Source organism: Macaca fascicularis, chromosome 20, assembly GCF_037993035.2.
Source record: "Macaca fascicularis isolate 582-1 chromosome 20, T2T-MFA8v1.1".
NCBI classification, from domain to species: domain Eukaryota; kingdom Metazoa; phylum Chordata; class Mammalia; order Primates; family Cercopithecidae; genus Macaca; species Macaca fascicularis.
The window spans coordinates 29,451,595-29,468,417 of NC_088394.1; the positions used below are offsets into that span (position 1 = coordinate 29,451,595).

Sequence of the window (16,823 nt, forward strand, 5' to 3'; positions counted from 1 at the left end):
AGGATATGAGTAGTAGAATAGGGTGCAGCCAACACAGACAACTATTTTGGAGAAGTTTTGCAAAAGGGAAGTAAAAAATGGGTGGTGGTTGATGAGGGGAGTGGAATCAAAGAAAGGCTTGTTTGCTTTTTCAGTAGGAGAAATGTATTGTTTCTGATGGGAACACCAGATTTCTTGTTTTTTTTTTTTTTTTTTTCTTTTGAGACGGAGTCTCGCTCTGTCACCCAGGCTGGAGTGCAGTGGCCAGATCTCAGCTCACTGCAAGCTCCGCCTCCCGGGTTCATGCCATTCTCCTGCCTCAGCTTCCCGAGTAGCTGGGACTACAGGCGCCCGCCACCTCGCCCGGCTAGTTTTTTTGTATTTTTTAGTAGAGACGGGGTTTCACCGCATTAGCCAGGATGGTCTCGATCTCCTGACCTCGGGAACACCAGATTTCTATGTATGTATTTTGTATTCTTTCCGAGGGTCTTATATACTTATTCCAGAGCCAATGCTGTACTTTTACCTACTGTGGCTTTAGAATATTGCTTTGATAGGGCACTGGTTATGGAATAACATGACATCATAAGGTATGTCCCTTTGCTTTATAGGCTGTTGCTGTGTGTTTTCTAGTCCAGTCAATTTTTGAATCAGCACGTCAAATTCTAGAAAAATTCTACTGGGTGAGATTACAATGAATTTGAGTAATTAAATGGAGTACCGACATCTGTACTGACATCTGTGGTCTTGTTATCCAGTTATTCATGAAGATGACATCTCTCTCTCTTTTTTTTTTTTTTTTTTTGAGATGGAGTGTTGCTCTGTTGCCCAGGCTGGAGTGCAGTGGCATAATCTCAGTTCACCGAAACCTCTGCCTCCCGGGTACAAGCAATTCTCATGCCTCAGCCTCCCGAGTAGCTGAGATTATAGGCATGCACCATGAAGCCCAGCTAATTTTTGTATTTTTTGTAGAGATGGCATTTCACCATGTTGACCAGGCTGGTCTCAAACTCCTGGCCTCAAGTGATCCACCCACTTCGGACTCCCAAAATGCTGGGATTACAGGCGTGAGTCACTGCACCTGGTCAATTATCTTTTTTTTTTTTTTTGGACGAAATCTTGCTCTGTTGCCCAGACTGGAGTGCAGTGGCATGATCTCAGCTCACTGCAACCTCTACCTCCTGGGTTCAAGCAATTCTCCTGTCTCAGCCACCCGAGTAGCTAGGACTATAGGTGCACGCCACCATGCCTGGCCATGTTTTGTATTGTTTAGCAGAGACAGGGTTTCACCATATTGGTCAGTCTGGTCTTAAACTCCTGGCCTTAGGTGATCCACCTGCCTCGGCCTCCCAAAGTGCTAGGATTACAGGTGACAGCCACCACGCCCAGCTGGCCAATTATCATTAATAATACCAACTAACTCATGGCTTAAGTGTGGGTATCAGAAGAGATCATATCTATTACAGTGAGTTCTAAAGCACTAGGTAAATGGTGTTGCTTTTACCCTTGAATACCCTACAAGTTGCATTATGTTCTATTTAGGTTGATTTGATGTTAGAAACACTGGTTCACTTAAAATCATTTCAAGTTAGGGATATTTTGCTGTTAGGATTTGATGATAGGCTTCACCACTTCATGATTGTACTTTCTGCCCCCTAAAGTTAGATGTGGACTGGTGACTTGTTTGGCTGATTAAATGTGAGCAGAATGGTATGTGTCACAGTCAGGTAGAGACATTTAAGAGGCTGAGTGCGGTCGCTCACGCTTGTAATCCCAGCACTTTGGGAGGCTGAGGTGGGAGGATCACTTGAGGTCAGGAGTTCAAGACCAGCCTGGCCAATATGTTGAAACTCCATCTCTACTAAAAATGCAAAAAAACTAGCTGGGTGTGGTGGGGTGAGCCTGTAACCCCCGCTACTTGGAAAGCAGAGGCAGGAGAATCTCTTGAACCTGGGAAGCAGAGGTTGCAGTGAAGTGAGATTGTGCCGTTGAACTACAGCCTGGGCAACAAGAGTGAAAACTCTCTCTCAAAAAAAAAAAAAAAAAAAAAAAGAAACATTTAAGAGCCTCATTGCATGGCTTTCTGTGTCATTGTTCTTCCAGAAGATTGGACGCCAGCACAGAGGCTCACACTTGTAATCCTAGACTTTGGGAGGCCAAGGCAGGAGGATCACTAGAGCCTCATTTTGAGAGCAGCCTGGGCAACAAAGTGAGACTCCGTCTCTAAAATTAAAAAAAAAAAAAAAAAAAAAAAAGACTGGAATTCTGAGATAACACATGGAGGATAGCTGCCTAGAAATTTCTCAGACCTGCAGTGAATTTTGGACAAAGGAGAAGTGAACTTTTGTATTAGGTACTGAGACTTTGGTATTGCTTGTTACTGCAGTATAACCTAGCCTATCCTTACTGATACAGAAATCCACAATCCAGACTGAAAACTCATGTGAATCAGAGGCAGCTGCAGGTCACCTTTGTGCGTCTCTCTTCTGGGGATTATACTGTCTCTCACGCAGAGTGTCTTCATCTCTGCAAGTTGAGTCTGATCTTTTCTCACTAATAACTAGCTTCTCCTGCTTATAATTTTAGTTTATACAAATCCTCTCCAGCCGTAAATCCGCATCCCAAGATTTCAGCCTCAGTTCCCACTGCTAACTGGGTGTCTTCCTTTCAGTCTTGGTTTTTAGTCCAGATTCTTAAAGGAGGAAACCTGAATGGGTCCAGTTTATCTTTTTCATTCCATGTCACCTCATTCCTTCATTCAATTACTATTTTTTTCCAAATTTTATTGTAGCAATATATATATAACATACAATTTACCATTTCAACCATTTTTTTTTCTTCTGTTTTTGAGACAGAGTCTTGCTGTGTCATCCAGGCTGGAGTGCAGTGGCATGGCTCACTGCAACTTCAGCCACCCAGGTTCAAGTGATTCTCCTGCCTCAGCCTCCCAAGTAACTGGGATTACAGGTGCACACCACCATGCCCAGCTAATTTTTGTATTTTTAGTAGAGACGAGGTTTCACCATGTTGGCCAGGCTGGTCATGAACTCCTGACCTCAAATGATCGGCCTGCCTCAGCCTCCCGAAGTGCTGGGATTACAGGTGTGAGCCAGCGCGTCTGACCCATTTCAACCTTTTTTTTTTTTTTTTTTTTTTTTTTTTTAGAGGAGTTTCTCTCTGCCTCCAGGCTGGAGTGCAATGGCATGATCTTGGCTCACTGCAACCTCCACTTCCTGGGTTCAAGTGATTCTCCTGCCTCAGCCTCCTGAGTAGCTGGGACTACAGGCACACACCACCACGCCCAGCTGATTTTTGTATTTTTAGTAGAGATGGAGTGTCACCATGTTGGCCAGGATGGTCTTGATCTCTTGACCTCATGATCCACCTGCCTCGGCCTCCCAAAGGGCTGGGATTACAGGCATGAGCCACCGTGTCCGGTCTCAACCACTTTTATATTGAGACAAGGTCTTGTTCGGTCACTCAGGCTGGAGTGCAGTGGTGCAAGCATGGCTCACTGCAGCCTTAACCTCCCAGGCTCAAGCAATTCTCCTGCCTTAGCCTCCCAAGTAACTGGGACTACAGGTGTGCACCACCATGCTTAGCTAATTTTTAAAGTTTTTGTAGAGATGGAGTCTCACTATGTTGCTCATGATGACCTCAAACTCCAGGGCTCAAGTGGTCCTCCTGCTTCAGCCTCCCAAAATGCTGAGATTACAGGCATAAGCCACCATGCCCTGTCTTGTCTTAAGTATTTGCAAGTGTATAGTTAGTGGAATTAAGTTTAAGTATATTTAGTGGAATTAAGTACATTAATATTATTGTGTAACAATCACTATCATCTATCTCCAGAACTGTTTTTATTTTGCAAAACTAAAACTTGATACCCATTAAACCATAATTTTGCATTCTCTCCTCCTTCTAGCCCCTGGCAAACACCATTCTACTTTTGGTCTCCATGACTATAACTACGCTAGGTACCTCATTAAATGGAATCATATGGCTATTTGTCTGTTGGTAAATGGCTTCACTTAGCATAATGTTCACTCATGCCTTCTTTAATGTCTTTCAGAAATGTTTTTGTAGTTTTAATTATATAAGACTTTAACACTCTGGTGGAGGTTAACTCCTAAGTATTTTATCCTTTTTGATATTCTTGTAAGTGAAATTGTTTTCATTTACTTTCTTTTCTTTTTTTTTTTTTAGAGACATGTTTTTGTTCTGTCACCCAGGCTGGAGTGCAGTGGTGTGATCATACTTCACTCCTGCCTTGAACTCCTAGGCTCAAGTGATCCTCCCAATTCACCCTCCTCAGTAGCTGAAATTACAGGTGTTCCTTTATATATGTGTGTCCAAAAACATAAACTAATAATTTTAAAAAGTGTTTTTCTCTTAAATCATGTATTAAAAAAGGCGGAGTTATACACCATTATTGCAATAGTAATAGCTTTTATAATTGCCCTTATATTTACCTTTATTGCAATCTTTTTACTTCAAATGACTTTGACGCTGTCTAGCGTCCTTTCATTTAAATCTGCCGGACTCCCTTTACCATTTCTTGCAGAGTAGGTCTAGTGGTAATGGATTATCTTAGCTTTTGCTTATGTGTAATGTCTTAATTTCTCCTTCACTTTTGAAGGGCAATCTTGCCAGATACAGGATTCTTGGTTGACAGTTTTTTTTTAGCACTTTGAATATATCAGCCTACTGTCTTCTAGTCTTCAAAGTTTCTGATAATCTTATAGAGTCTCTCTAGTAGGTGACAAGTTGCCTCTCTCTTGCTTCTTTCAAGATTCTCTGTCTTTCAACAGTTTGATTATAATGTATCTCAGTGAGGGTCTCTTTGAATTCATCTTACTTGTGGGTACGTTGAGTTTCTTGGATGTTTACCTTCATGACTTTACCAAATTTGGGTTTTTCGGCCATTATTATTTCAAAATCTTCTTTGCCCCTTTCTCTCCTCCTCTGAGACACTCATAGTGCATATGCCGGTCTCTCCAATGGTGTCCCACAGGTCCTTTTAAGAGGTGAAGCCAGTTGGACTTCTGGGTCAGGTGGGGACTTGGAGAACTTTTCTGTCTAGCTAGAAGATTGTAAATGCACCAATCGGTGCTCTGTGTCTAGCTAAAGGATTGTAAATGCACCAATCAGCACTCTGTAAAAATGTACCAATGAGCACTCTGTGTCTAGCTAAAAAATTGTAAACGCACCAATCAGCACTCTGTAAAAGGGACCAATCAGCACTCTGCAAAATGGACCAATCAGTGCTCTGTAAAATGGATCAATCAGGAGGATGTGGGCAGGGCCAGATAAGGGAATAAAAGCTGGTCACCCCAGCCAGCAGCAGCAACCTGCTCAGGTCCCCTTCCACCCTGTGGAAGCTTAGTTCTTTTGCTCTTCACAATAAATCTTGCTTCTGCTCACTCTTTGGGTCCACACTGCCTTTATGAGCTGTAATACTCACTGCAAGGGTCTGTGGCTTCACTCCTGAAGTCAGCGAGACTACAAACTCATCAGAAGGAAGAAACTCTGGACACATGTGAACATGTGAAGGAACAAACTCCGGACACACCACCTTTAAGAGCTGTAACACTCACAACGAAGGTCCGCAGTTTCATTCTTGAAGTCAGTGAGACCAAGAACCCACCGGAAAGAATAAATTCCGGACACACGTTAGGTTCTGTTCACTTTTTTCTAATCTTTTTCTCTTTTTGTTCTTCAGATGTAATAATTTCCATGGTCTTATCTTCAAGTTTGCTGATTTGTTCTTCTGCCTACTCAAATCTACCTTTGAATCTCTTTAGTGAGTTTTTCATTTCAGTTGTACTTTTTAGCTCCAGAAATGTCTTTTGGCTTCCTTTTAGGTTTGATACCTCTTTATTGCAATTTCTATTTTGTTCACACATTGTTTTATTGACTTTCTGTATGTCTTCCTTTAGTTCTTTGGGTATCTTTAGTACAGTCATTTTAAAGTCTTTGTTGAGTAGGTCTACTATCTGGTATTTTTCCTGGGTGGTTCCTATCAGTTTATTGTTTTCCTTTGAATGGGACACAGTTTTCTTTTAACTGTATGCCTTACGATTTTGTTGTTGTTGAAAACTAGGCACTTGAATCTAAGAATGTGGTAACTCTGGACCCCTTCCTGAGAGTTTTCTGTTATTTTCTGGTATTATTGTATTTCTTGGTTGTGGTAAACTGTCTCTGTGCCAGGAATCAGCCTAGGTATAAACTTGAGGTCTTCTCAGGTCTTTTCTGTGCCTTTCCCTGGGCTTGTGTGGTGACTTTCTAAGTTTCTCTGTAAATTCAGTTGCTTTTGAATGTCCTAGTCTTTAAATATTTGGCTACCAAATGGGGAAAAAGAGAAAAATGAAGGGAGAAAAAGGCTCTGGCCCTTTAAGTTCCCTGGACGTTGCTTCAGCCAGAGGAGGAAGGGCTTGCAATGATGGGGAGGGGCTGGTCCAGCAATGGCTGGCGCCTCCGTATCTGCACTTCTGATATCAGAGGCAGCAATCAACAATCAGGGCACCCGTCTCTGATATTTGGAGGATGGCATCTGATTGCACATCCTGGCTCCTGCAAGCCATATAAGCTGCTCCTGGAACGCATGCACAGCTGCCTGCCAAGGGCTGGGGGCTGGGGGATGGGTAACAGTTACTGTGCTGGGAGCAGCCACAATTTACCGTTCGAGTCTTCTTCAGGAAGTTGTGAGCCTTGAATAGACTCCAGAAATCCAAAATAGTTACTTTGGACAGATTCTGTCACTGTAATTGCAGTCTAGGTGAGGAGATGGAATCCTGGTGCCTCCTACTCTGCCATCTTCCCAGAATTCTCTCTCTCATCCAATTAATTTGTATTGACTGTCTACTATGAACCAGGTACTATCTGTCCCCTGGGGATAGATTTATGAGCAAGACAGACAAGAATCTCTTCTCTCACAGATCTTATTTTGGGGAGTCAGATAACAGACAACTAAGGCTGGGCAAGGTGGCTCACACCTGTAATCCTCACGCTTTGGGAGGCGAAGGTAGGAGATCTGCTTAAGGACAGGAGTTCAAGACCAGCCTGGCCAACATAGTGAGATCCCTGCCTCAAAAAAATAGACAACTAAAATAGATAATATAATTTCATGTAATGATAAGTGCTATAAAAAAATATTCGAGTATCTGTAGCAGACACTGCAGTTGTTCCATCCGTGTCCTGTCAGCATTTAACACTCTCATGTGAGCTGGCTTGGTTCCTGCTGGCAGCACCTGCAACTACTCACCTGAGGGCTCTCTCTCGCTTCTCAGAGATAAGGATGGCAGAATAGGAGGCACCAGGATTTCATCTCCCCACCTAGACCGCAATTGGCAGAAACTGTCTAATGTAACTATTTTGGATTTCTGGAGTCTATTCAAAAGCTCACAACTTCCTGAGGAAGACCTGGATGGTAAATTGTGGTTAATTTTGGTCAATCTCAGCTCTCAGCACTGTTACTCAGCCCCCAGCCCCCAGCCCCCAGCCCTTGGCAGGCAGCTGTACATGCGTTCCAGGACCTGCTCGTGTGGCTTTCAGGAGCCAGGATGTGCAGTCAGACTCCTGGGTGCAGGACAAGCTGGCAGCATCAGAGAGAATTGAGACAGCCCTAGAGAGCTGAAATAACACATACTGATATGAGTTGTGGATAAGAATCTCGTTTCCTTCCTCCGCAGGCAGGTAGCTCTGAGGCACATTCTGCACCGGCTTCCGGAGTTCCTCAGTGTCTTGAGTGCCAGTTATCTACAGTGGTAATTTATTTATTTTTTTGATGGAGCTGGAGTACAGTAGTGCAATCTCAGCTCACTGCAACCTCCACCTCCTGGGTTCGAGCAGTTCTCCTGCCTCAGCCTCCCGAGTAACTGGGGCTACAGGGGTGTGCCACCACGCCCGGCTAATTTTTGCATTTTTAGCAGAGACAGGTTTTGCCATGTTGGCCAGACTGGTCTCGAACTCCTGACCTCAGGTGATCCACCTGTCTCAGTCTCCCAAAGTGCTGGGATTACAAACATGAGCCACCATGCCCGGCCAGTAGTTTGTTTAATTACATGTCTTTTATAAGCTCTTTCTTTCTTTCGGTTTTTTTTTTTTTTTTTGAGACAATATCTCACTGGAGTGCAGTAGTATGATCATGGCTCACTGCAGCCTCCAACACTTGGGCTCAAAATGTCCAAGGGACATTTTGCAAAGAGTGTTTTCAGGGAGATAGTTTGATCTCCTACACCTGTTTGATACATATTAATGTTTAATTAATTAATTAATTAAAAAAATTTAAGAGATGGGGTCTTATTATGTTGCCCAGGCTAGAGTACAGTGTATAGTGGCATGATTGTAACTCACTGCAACCTCGACCCCTTGGGTGCAAGTGAACCTCCTGCTTCAGCTTCCTGAGTAGCTGGGTCTACAGGTGCACAGTATCACACTAGCTAATTAAAAAAATTTTTTTAAGAGACGGAATCTTCCTATGTTGCCTAGGTTGGTCTTGAACTCCTGGGCTCAAGCCTCCCACCGTGGACTCCCAAAGTGCTGGGATTACAGGCAATGAACCATTATGCCTGGCATTCGCTCCTTTTCCTCACTTTCCTGCCAGTGTTTCCGGGATCACCTTCCAGACAAATTACTTACGCGTGAAGCCTTGTCTCAGCATCCACTTATAGCGGAAACCAAGCTAAGATTTTATCAAGAGTGGGGATGGGGGAGAGGTGGGAGGGAACAGCCAACAGCCTATAGATATGTCCCCACCCACAGTCACCAGGTCAGGTGCACACTCGGTGTTGGCTCATTGAGAAAGCCTCTGCAGGTTGGACAGCCAGTCTGAGATCTCGCCTATATTTTTACAGAGAGTGGACCCTTGGCCACTGTTCAGGGCAAGGAGGGGCCTCCCTGTCTGAGTTCGAGCAGCCCCCATCATGGCCAGAGTGTGAAAACTTTTCCCAAAGCAAACCCAGCTGATCCACTAAACTCCTCCCCCAGCACCCTGGTTGGTATCTTTTCATCTTGGGCTCATGACTTAGTTCTTCCTTTCCTTGGCCTCTTTACCTGCTAACAAATACAGGTAACCTGTTGTTTTAAATTATCTATTGGTTTTTTTAATGATTATGAAAGTCTTTTTTTTTTTTTTTTGTATAAAGATCTTTTTTTGTTTTTCTCTTTGAGACAGGGTCTTGCTCTGTTGCCCAGGCTGGAGTGCAGTGTTGAGGTCATAGCTCACTGCAGCCTCAAACTCCTGGGCTCAGGTGATCCTCTTGTCTTGGCCTCCTAAAGCACTGGGATCACAGGCATGAGCCACTGCACCTGGCCTGTATAAATGTTTTAAGTACAAATAATATAGAAAAGAAAATTAAAGTCATCTTATAGAAGATTGAATACAACCACAGATTCCTCCCATTGGGAGGTGGGATCTGTGTCCCCTTTGCTTGAAAGTGGATGAGCTCTGTGACTGCCTGATGAATGGAATGTGGTACAGATGACTTGGTGCCAGTTTCCAGATCAAGACCTTAGTAGTCTGGAAATTTCTGCTTCCTGTCTGTTGAAACACTTGCTCTTGAAACCCAGCCACCATGCTGCGAGAAGCCCAAGCCACATGGAGAGGGCACATGGGGGTGCCCAGGTGATAGCCCCAACTGAGTTCCTAGCCCACAGCCAACTGCCAGCTGTGGGAGTGACTCATTTTGGGAGCCCAGCCCAATTGAGCTTTGGATTACTCTAGCCCTGGTCATGATCCGACTGCAATCATGTGAGACCCTGCTGAGAACTGCTGAGGCCAGGCGATTCACAGATTCGCGAGAGATTATGATACGCTGCTGTTTTTAACTACTAAGTTTTGGAGTAACTCACTCTGCAGCAATAGATACTGGAACATACCTGTAATCCTTCCATCTTGGAGATAACGACTATTAACATTTGGTTCTCCTGCATATATATATGATTTATTTTTGTATGTATGTACTTATTTATTTAATTTTAATTTTTTATTTTTTGAAATTGAGTCAAGCTGTATTGCCCAGGCTGGAGTGCAATGGTGCAATCTCAGCTCACTGCAACCTCCGCCTCCCAGGTTCAAGAGATTCTCCTGCCTCAGCCTCCCAAGTAACTAGGATTACGGGTGCCCGCCACCACACCTGGCTAATTTTTGTATTTTTAGTAGAGATGGGGTTTCACCATGTTGGGCAGGCTGGTCTTGAACTCCTGACCTCCGGTGATCCTCCCACCTCGGCCTCCCAAAGTGCTGGTATTACAGGCGTGAGCCACCACGCCCTGCCTATATATATTTAGAGACACGGTCTGGTTCTGTTTTCCAGGCTGGAGTGCAGTGGTGCAATCATAGCTCACTGCAGCCTTGACCTCCTTGGCTCAAGTGATCCTCCCACCTCAGCCTCTTGAGTAGCTGGGACCACAGGTTGCACCATTACGCCCAGCTAATTTTTTTTTGAAACGGAGTCTCGCTCTGCCACCCAGGCTGGAGTACAGTGGCCGGATCTCAGCTCACTGCAAGCTCCGCCTCCCGGGTTTAAGCCGTTCTCCTGCCTCAGCCTCCCGAGTAGCTGGAACTATAGGCGCCCGCCACCTCGCCCGGCTAGTTTTTTTATTTTTGTTTTTAGTAGAGACGGGGCTTCATCGTGTTAGCCAGGATGGTCTCAATCTCCTGACCTCGTGATCCGCCCGTCTCGGCCTCCCAAAGTGCTGGGATTATAGGCTTGAGCCACCGCGCCCGGCCTCGCCCAGCTAATTTTTAAAATTTTTTTGTAAAGTCAGGGTCTTGCTGTGTTGCCCAGGCTGGTCTTGACTTCCTGAGCTCAAATGATCCCCCTGCCTTGGCCTCCCAAAGTGCTGAGCTTACAAGCAGGAGTCATCATACCTGGCTAGATATAAAAATTATAAACAGATAATTTTAAACCAAATGTACATAATTTTAATTGCTTTTTTTTTTCCCCAGCCAGCAAGCATTTTTTTCCATCTAGTTATCAGGAAAGTAGAATTAGAGGCAAAAGAAAATGTGTTGAATGGTGAAACCCTGTCTCTACTGAAAATACAAAAAATTAGCTGGGCGTGGTGGCACATGCCTGTAATCCCAGCTACTCCGGAGGCTGAGGCAGGAGAATCACTTGAACCCGGGAGGCAGAGGTTGCAGTGAGCCGAGATCACACCACTGCACTCCAGCCTGGGTGACAGAGGAAGACTCTGTCTCAGAAAAAAAAAAAAGGTGTTGAGAAAGAGTGAAAAAAATCGTTGGCTTGAGATTCACATTGGCGGTCACATAAAGGTGAGGTTTGTGTTCCATGTGTGTGTGGAAGGATACCTATTTTCTTGTGCCTTTGAAAACAGAATTAAAAGTGACAGACACAGGGGAGGGTAAGGATAGATGACAGAGTGAAGTATCATTGAACCATTCCTCTGTTGTTGAATATTCAGGTCTTTTTTTTTTAGCCTTTCACTATTAACAATAATGCCGCAACGAACAAGCTTGCATATATATATATATATTTCTTTTTTTTTTTTTTGGAGATAGAGTCTTGCTCTGTCACCTAGGCTGGAGTGCAGTGGCACAATCTCTGCTTACTGCAACCTCTACCTCCAGGGTTCAAGCGATTCTCCTGCCTCAGCCTCCCAGGTGGGATTGTACGTGCCTGCCACCACGCCTGGCTAATTCTTTTGTCCTTTTAGTAGAGATGAGGTTTCACCACGTTGGGCAGGCTGGTTTCAATTGCTGACCTCAAGTAATCCACCCGCCTTGGCCTCCCAAAATGCTAGGATTACAGGCATGAGCCACCGAGCCCAGCCAAGCTTGTACATATACTTTTGACTATACTTCTTAACTATTTCTTAGGATAAATTACTAGTAGTGAAAATTCTTGGGTGAAGAGCTTGAGGCCTTTAAAAAAAAAACAAAACAAAACACACACACACACACACAAAATAAGCTGGATGCAGTGGCTCACACCTGTAATCTCAGCACTTTGAGAGGCTGAGGAAGGAGAATCACTTGAGTCCAGGAGGTTGAGAACAGCCTGAACAACATAGCAAGATCTTGTCTCTACAAAAAATTAAAAAAAAAAATTAGCTGGCCATGGCATGTGCCTGTAGTTCCAGCTACTCAGAAGGCTGAGGTAGGAGGATCACTTGAGCCCAGGAGGTTAATTGAAGCTGCAGTGAGCTGTGATTATACCACTGCACTCCAGCCTGGGCAGCAGAGCTACACTCTGTCTCTGAAAAAAGCACAAAATAATACTTAAAAAGCACAAGGTGTGCCTGTACTTGAGTTGTCCTTGTATGGCTACAAATGAGGACTGCTCTGGCTGAAGGGCGCTCCCATTTCCATGGGCTGAACGAGAGACATTTTGCAAAGTGTGTTTCCAGGAAGACACAGAGTTTGACCTCCTACACTTGTTTGATCGGTATTAATGTTTGCTTATTTATTTATTTATTTTGAGACAGGGTCTCACTGTGCCACCTGGGCTGGAGTGCAGTGGCATTATTGGGGCTCACTGCAGTCTCAAACTCCTGGGCTCAAACAATCCTCCTGCCTGAGCCTCCTGAGTAGCTAGGACTACAGGCATGTGCCACCATGCCTGGCTAATTTTTTAAATGTATTTTTTTGGTAGAGACGGGGTCTCGCTCTGTTGCCCAGGCTGGAGTGCAGTGGTGTGATCATAGCTCACTGCAGCCTGGACCTCAGGCTCAAGTAATTCTCCCGCCTCAGCCTCTCGAGTAGCAGAGGATACAGGTGCGCACCACTGTGCCCAGCTAATTAAAAATATTTTTTTGTAGAGACAGGGTCTCTCTGTGTTGCCCAGGCTGGTTTCAAACTCCCAGGCTCAAGCAATCCTCTTGCCTTGGCCTCCCAAAGTGCTGGCATTAACAGGCATGAGCCACTGCGCCTGGCCCGTATTAATGTTTAGAACATGAATTCCAGGAGTCAGGCTAAGTCTGTTCAGCTTGTTCATATGCTTTGGCCAACCCAAGAAACGAGTATGTGACAAATGGCACCTTTTGGATAGTGGTAGTGACTTTGATGGTTTGAGCCAGGAAGCTGGGGAGGAAGGGTGGGCAGGCTGTGGGCAGTGCTGGGAGGATTGGGAGGAAGACCAGGCAGGGCTGTGTGGTCACTGAGCCTCCGCCCTCTTCCTTTGAATCTCTGATAGACTTCTGCCTCCTACTTCTCCTTTTCTGCCCTTCCTTGCTTTGGCAGCTTCCTTGGGGTTCCTCAGTGGCGCCTGCAACCCCCGGTTCACCTCCTTCCAGGTTCTGGCTCCTTCCAGCCATGGCTCTCAGAGTCCTTCTGTTAACAGGTGCATGGGGGTGGGGTGGGGGACTCTGGGTGAGGAGGAGGGGAACTTTTGGGTCTGTCATAAAGAGAGGGCCCAGAGTATGTAGGATTCAGTCTGGGGAGAGGCAAAGGGGATTGGGGAAGGAGAAAGGGTTCAAGAAGAAGCAGGGAGAACAGCTAGACCCAGACAGGCTGGCCAGGGAAGCCTGGATGAATGACCACATTCATGGACTGTGCAAGGCTGCTTGGTTGGTCCTTGCTTCACAGATGAGGAGACGGAGGCCCAGAGAGGAGAAGTGACATGGCCCAGGGTGCACAGCAAGTGTGAGACCCCCTTCCTGAGTACTTCCTCCTGGATCCCCTCTCACCATCTCCACTTTGCCTCCGGTTCCGTTTTCCAAGGACCCGGGTGCAAATGTTTGTTGAATGACTGATGAATCAAAACGATTTGAGTTTGTTTCCTTTTATGCTTGTATGTTGTGGAAAATGAAATTCTCCACAAAAGGGAAGGAAATGCTTGAGAGCTGCATAGGAAGGAAATTATCTAATTGAGAATGCATAGAAACTTCACTGTTGGGCAAATCATCATTGTGGTGACACTGGGGGAAGAGACCATTTGGGTGCTCAGAAGGGAGGCTGGAATTCAGAGCGGGACTGGACGTACCCCATGATGATGGTTCTTAGGTCAGGAGTCAGCGAACAGTGGCCTGGGGGCCCGATATGGCCCACCACCTGTTTTTGCACAACCTGCCAGCCAGAGGTTGAAGATGAACACTGACAATCGATTTGATCATAGGGAGCACCACCCCCAAAGAATTCTATTTGTCCCATTCATAAACCTGTATTACGAACAAATTGTACTTAATCATTACGTTTGGAATTTCCCTAATGACAAATTTGTGGACAAGTATTTTCTGTCTTGTTGTATGAGTACTTGTGCAACATATTCTATCAGCCTCTTGGCCTGCAAAACCTAAAATTTACTATCTGGCTGTTATAGAAAAAGTGTGCTAATCCCTGCCCCAGGCTATCAGAGCTGTACCTGGGAGGCAGACATCTGGATGCTGGGTTAGTTAGGGTGACCGAATGGACGGGAAGGGGAATGGAGCAGGAAGATATGCTGCTATCTCTTTTTTTTTTTTTTTTTTTTGATACAGGGTTTTGCTCTGTTGCCCAGGCTGGAGTGCAGTGGCATGATCATGGTTCACTGCAGCCTTGACCTCCTGGGTTCAAGCAATCCTCCCACCTCAGCCTCCTAAGTAGCTGGGACTACACGCACGTACCACTACACCTGGCTAATTTTTTAGTTTTTGTAGAGATGGGGGTCTCACTGTATTGCCTAGGCTGGTGTTAAACTCCTGAGCCCAGGTGATGCTTCCACATCAGCCTCTTAAATTATTGGGATAACAAGCGTGAGCCACCACGGCCAGCCATTGCTTTCTTTTAAATTATTATTATTATCATTTTGTGTGTGTGTGTGTGTATGTGTTTTATTTTGAGATAGGGTATCTCTCTGTTGCCCAGGCTGGAGTGCAGTGGCACAATCAGGGCTCACTGCAGCCTCAACTTCCTGGGCTCAAGTGATCCTCCTGCCTCAGCCTTCTAAAGTGCTAGGACTACAGACGTGTGCCCCTGCCCCTGGCTGGCATGCTACTTTCCTCTGTTTCACTCGTCCCCCATTCTCCCTTTAGCCTTGACCTTATGTCATGGGTTCAACCTGGACACTGAAAACGTAATGACCTTCCAAGAGAACGCAAAGGGCTTCGGGCAGAGCGTGGTCCAGCTTCAGGGATCCAGGTGAGACCCTCAGATGGAGCCCCCTTTCTCAGTGCTTTCTCTCCAAGACTTACATACCTGAAAAAAATCAGCGATTTCATTGAGTGATATTTTTGAATAGATAAATCAATTCAAAAGATACAATAAATTTATCTTTTGAATTTACAGTGTTCTAAATTCAAAAGATGCAAAAGGGTATAAGAGTAAAACTCTCTTCCTCACTCCCTTCCCCCAGTTCCCTTCCCAGGAGGGACCTGACGAATGGTTTCTTGTGTGTTGCTTTGGGGAGACTCTGTGTGTACATAACACATACACGTCCCTCCCTCAGCCAACACACCATGTGTAGCACACATTGTACTGCAATTAAGGCCTGCCTGCAGGCTGCTGCCTATTTTTGTGAATAAATTTTATTGAAAACAACCCCGTTCACTTGTCACTTACTGTTTATTGCACCCCCCGCCTCCCTCCCTCCCTTCCTTCCTATCTTCCTCCCGCCCTCTCTCATTCCCTGCTTCCCTCTTTCCCTCCTTCCCTCCCTTCCCTCTTGCCCTTCTCTCCCTTCCCTCCCTCCCTCCTTTCCTTCCTTCCTTCCTTCCTTCCTTCCTTCCTTCCTTCCTTCCTTCCTTCCTTCCTTCCTTCCTTCCTTCCTTCCTTCCTTCCTTCCTTCCGTTTCTTTATTTCTTCCCTTTCTGACATGGTCTTGCTCTGTCACTCAGCCTGGAGTGCACTGGTGCAATCATAGCTCACTGTAGACTCAAACTCCTGGGCTCAAGCAATCCTCCCACCTTACCCTCCCGAGTAGCTGGGACTACAGGCATGTGCCACCACACCTAGCTAATTTTTTGATTTTTTTGTATAGACGAGGTCTCACTCTTGCCCAATCTGGTCTCAAACTCCTGGCCTCAAGTCATCCTCTTGCTTGGGCCTCCCAACTTGCTGGGATGATAGGCGTAAACCACTGTGCCTGGCTATGGCCACTTTTGAGCTGTAATAGCAGAATCCAGGAGCTGTGATAGAGACTGTATGCAACCCAAAGCCTAAAACATTTACCTTTACAGAAATAGTATTTGTGGAGGCGATAGTACCTTTCCAGAAGAAGGGGGCTGGTCTCTGCTCTTTGCTTTATCTCCCATAATACAGCCTGGTGATTTGACCAGATAAGTCCATTAATTCCATGTTATGCTTGCATTGCATGCCATAAATTTGGAGGTACTATAATTTACTTTTTTTTTTTTTTTAGAGACTCGCTCTGTCGCCCAGGCTGGAGTGCAGTGGCACGATCTTGGCTCACTGCAACTTCTGCCTCCTGGGTTCAAGCAATTCTCCTGCCTTAGCCTCCTGAGTAGCTGGGATTACAGCTTCCTGCCACCACGCCCAGCTAATTTTTGTATTTTTGTAGAGATGGGGTTTCACCATGTTGGCCAGGTTGATCTTGAACTCCTGAGCTCAGGTGATCCACCTGCCTTGGCCTCCCAAAGTGCTGGGATTACAGGCGTGAGCCACTGCACTTGGCTTGTAATCCCCTTTTACATTACATTAGATCTCTTGTTAATGAACATTTAGATTGTTTCCAAAGTTTTGCTCTATGAACAATGCTGTCATTCTGCACATGTGCAAGCCTATTTGGAAGTAAAGGCTAGGACTGGGATTGTGGTATCCAGGGGTGCATGAGCACGTGCAATTTTGATAGATTTTTCCAGATCACCCTCTACAGAAGTGGCAACAATTTACACTCACACCAGAAATTCATGAAAATACCTACTTCCTCATACTCCCTCACTCATTTGTC

At 45.3% G+C, this 16,823-nt stretch overlaps 1 protein-coding gene across 6 annotated transcripts in view; it reads left to right on the plus strand.

Moving 5' to 3' along the window:
- Positions 1-257: 257 nt before the first annotated feature.
- Positions 258-16,823, plus strand: part of ITGAM (integrin subunit alpha M) — a 93,490-nt gene continuing 76,924 nt past the window's right edge. For 5 of the 6 annotated variants that reach the window (XR_012428811.1, XM_045381513.3, XM_045381515.3 and 2 more), the window contains exons 1-2: positions 13,163-13,280; positions 14,950-15,055. Coding sequence is in view for 5 of the 6 variants with exons in the window: in XM_045381513.3 (XP_045237448.2) it covers positions 13,253-13,280; positions 14,950-15,055 (134 nt within the window). In the remaining variant the exon portion in view is untranslated. Of the gene's footprint in view, positions 440-13,162; positions 13,281-14,949; positions 15,056-16,823 lie in introns of those variants that run through there. The other variant, XM_045381518.3, reaches the window with a different exon arrangement.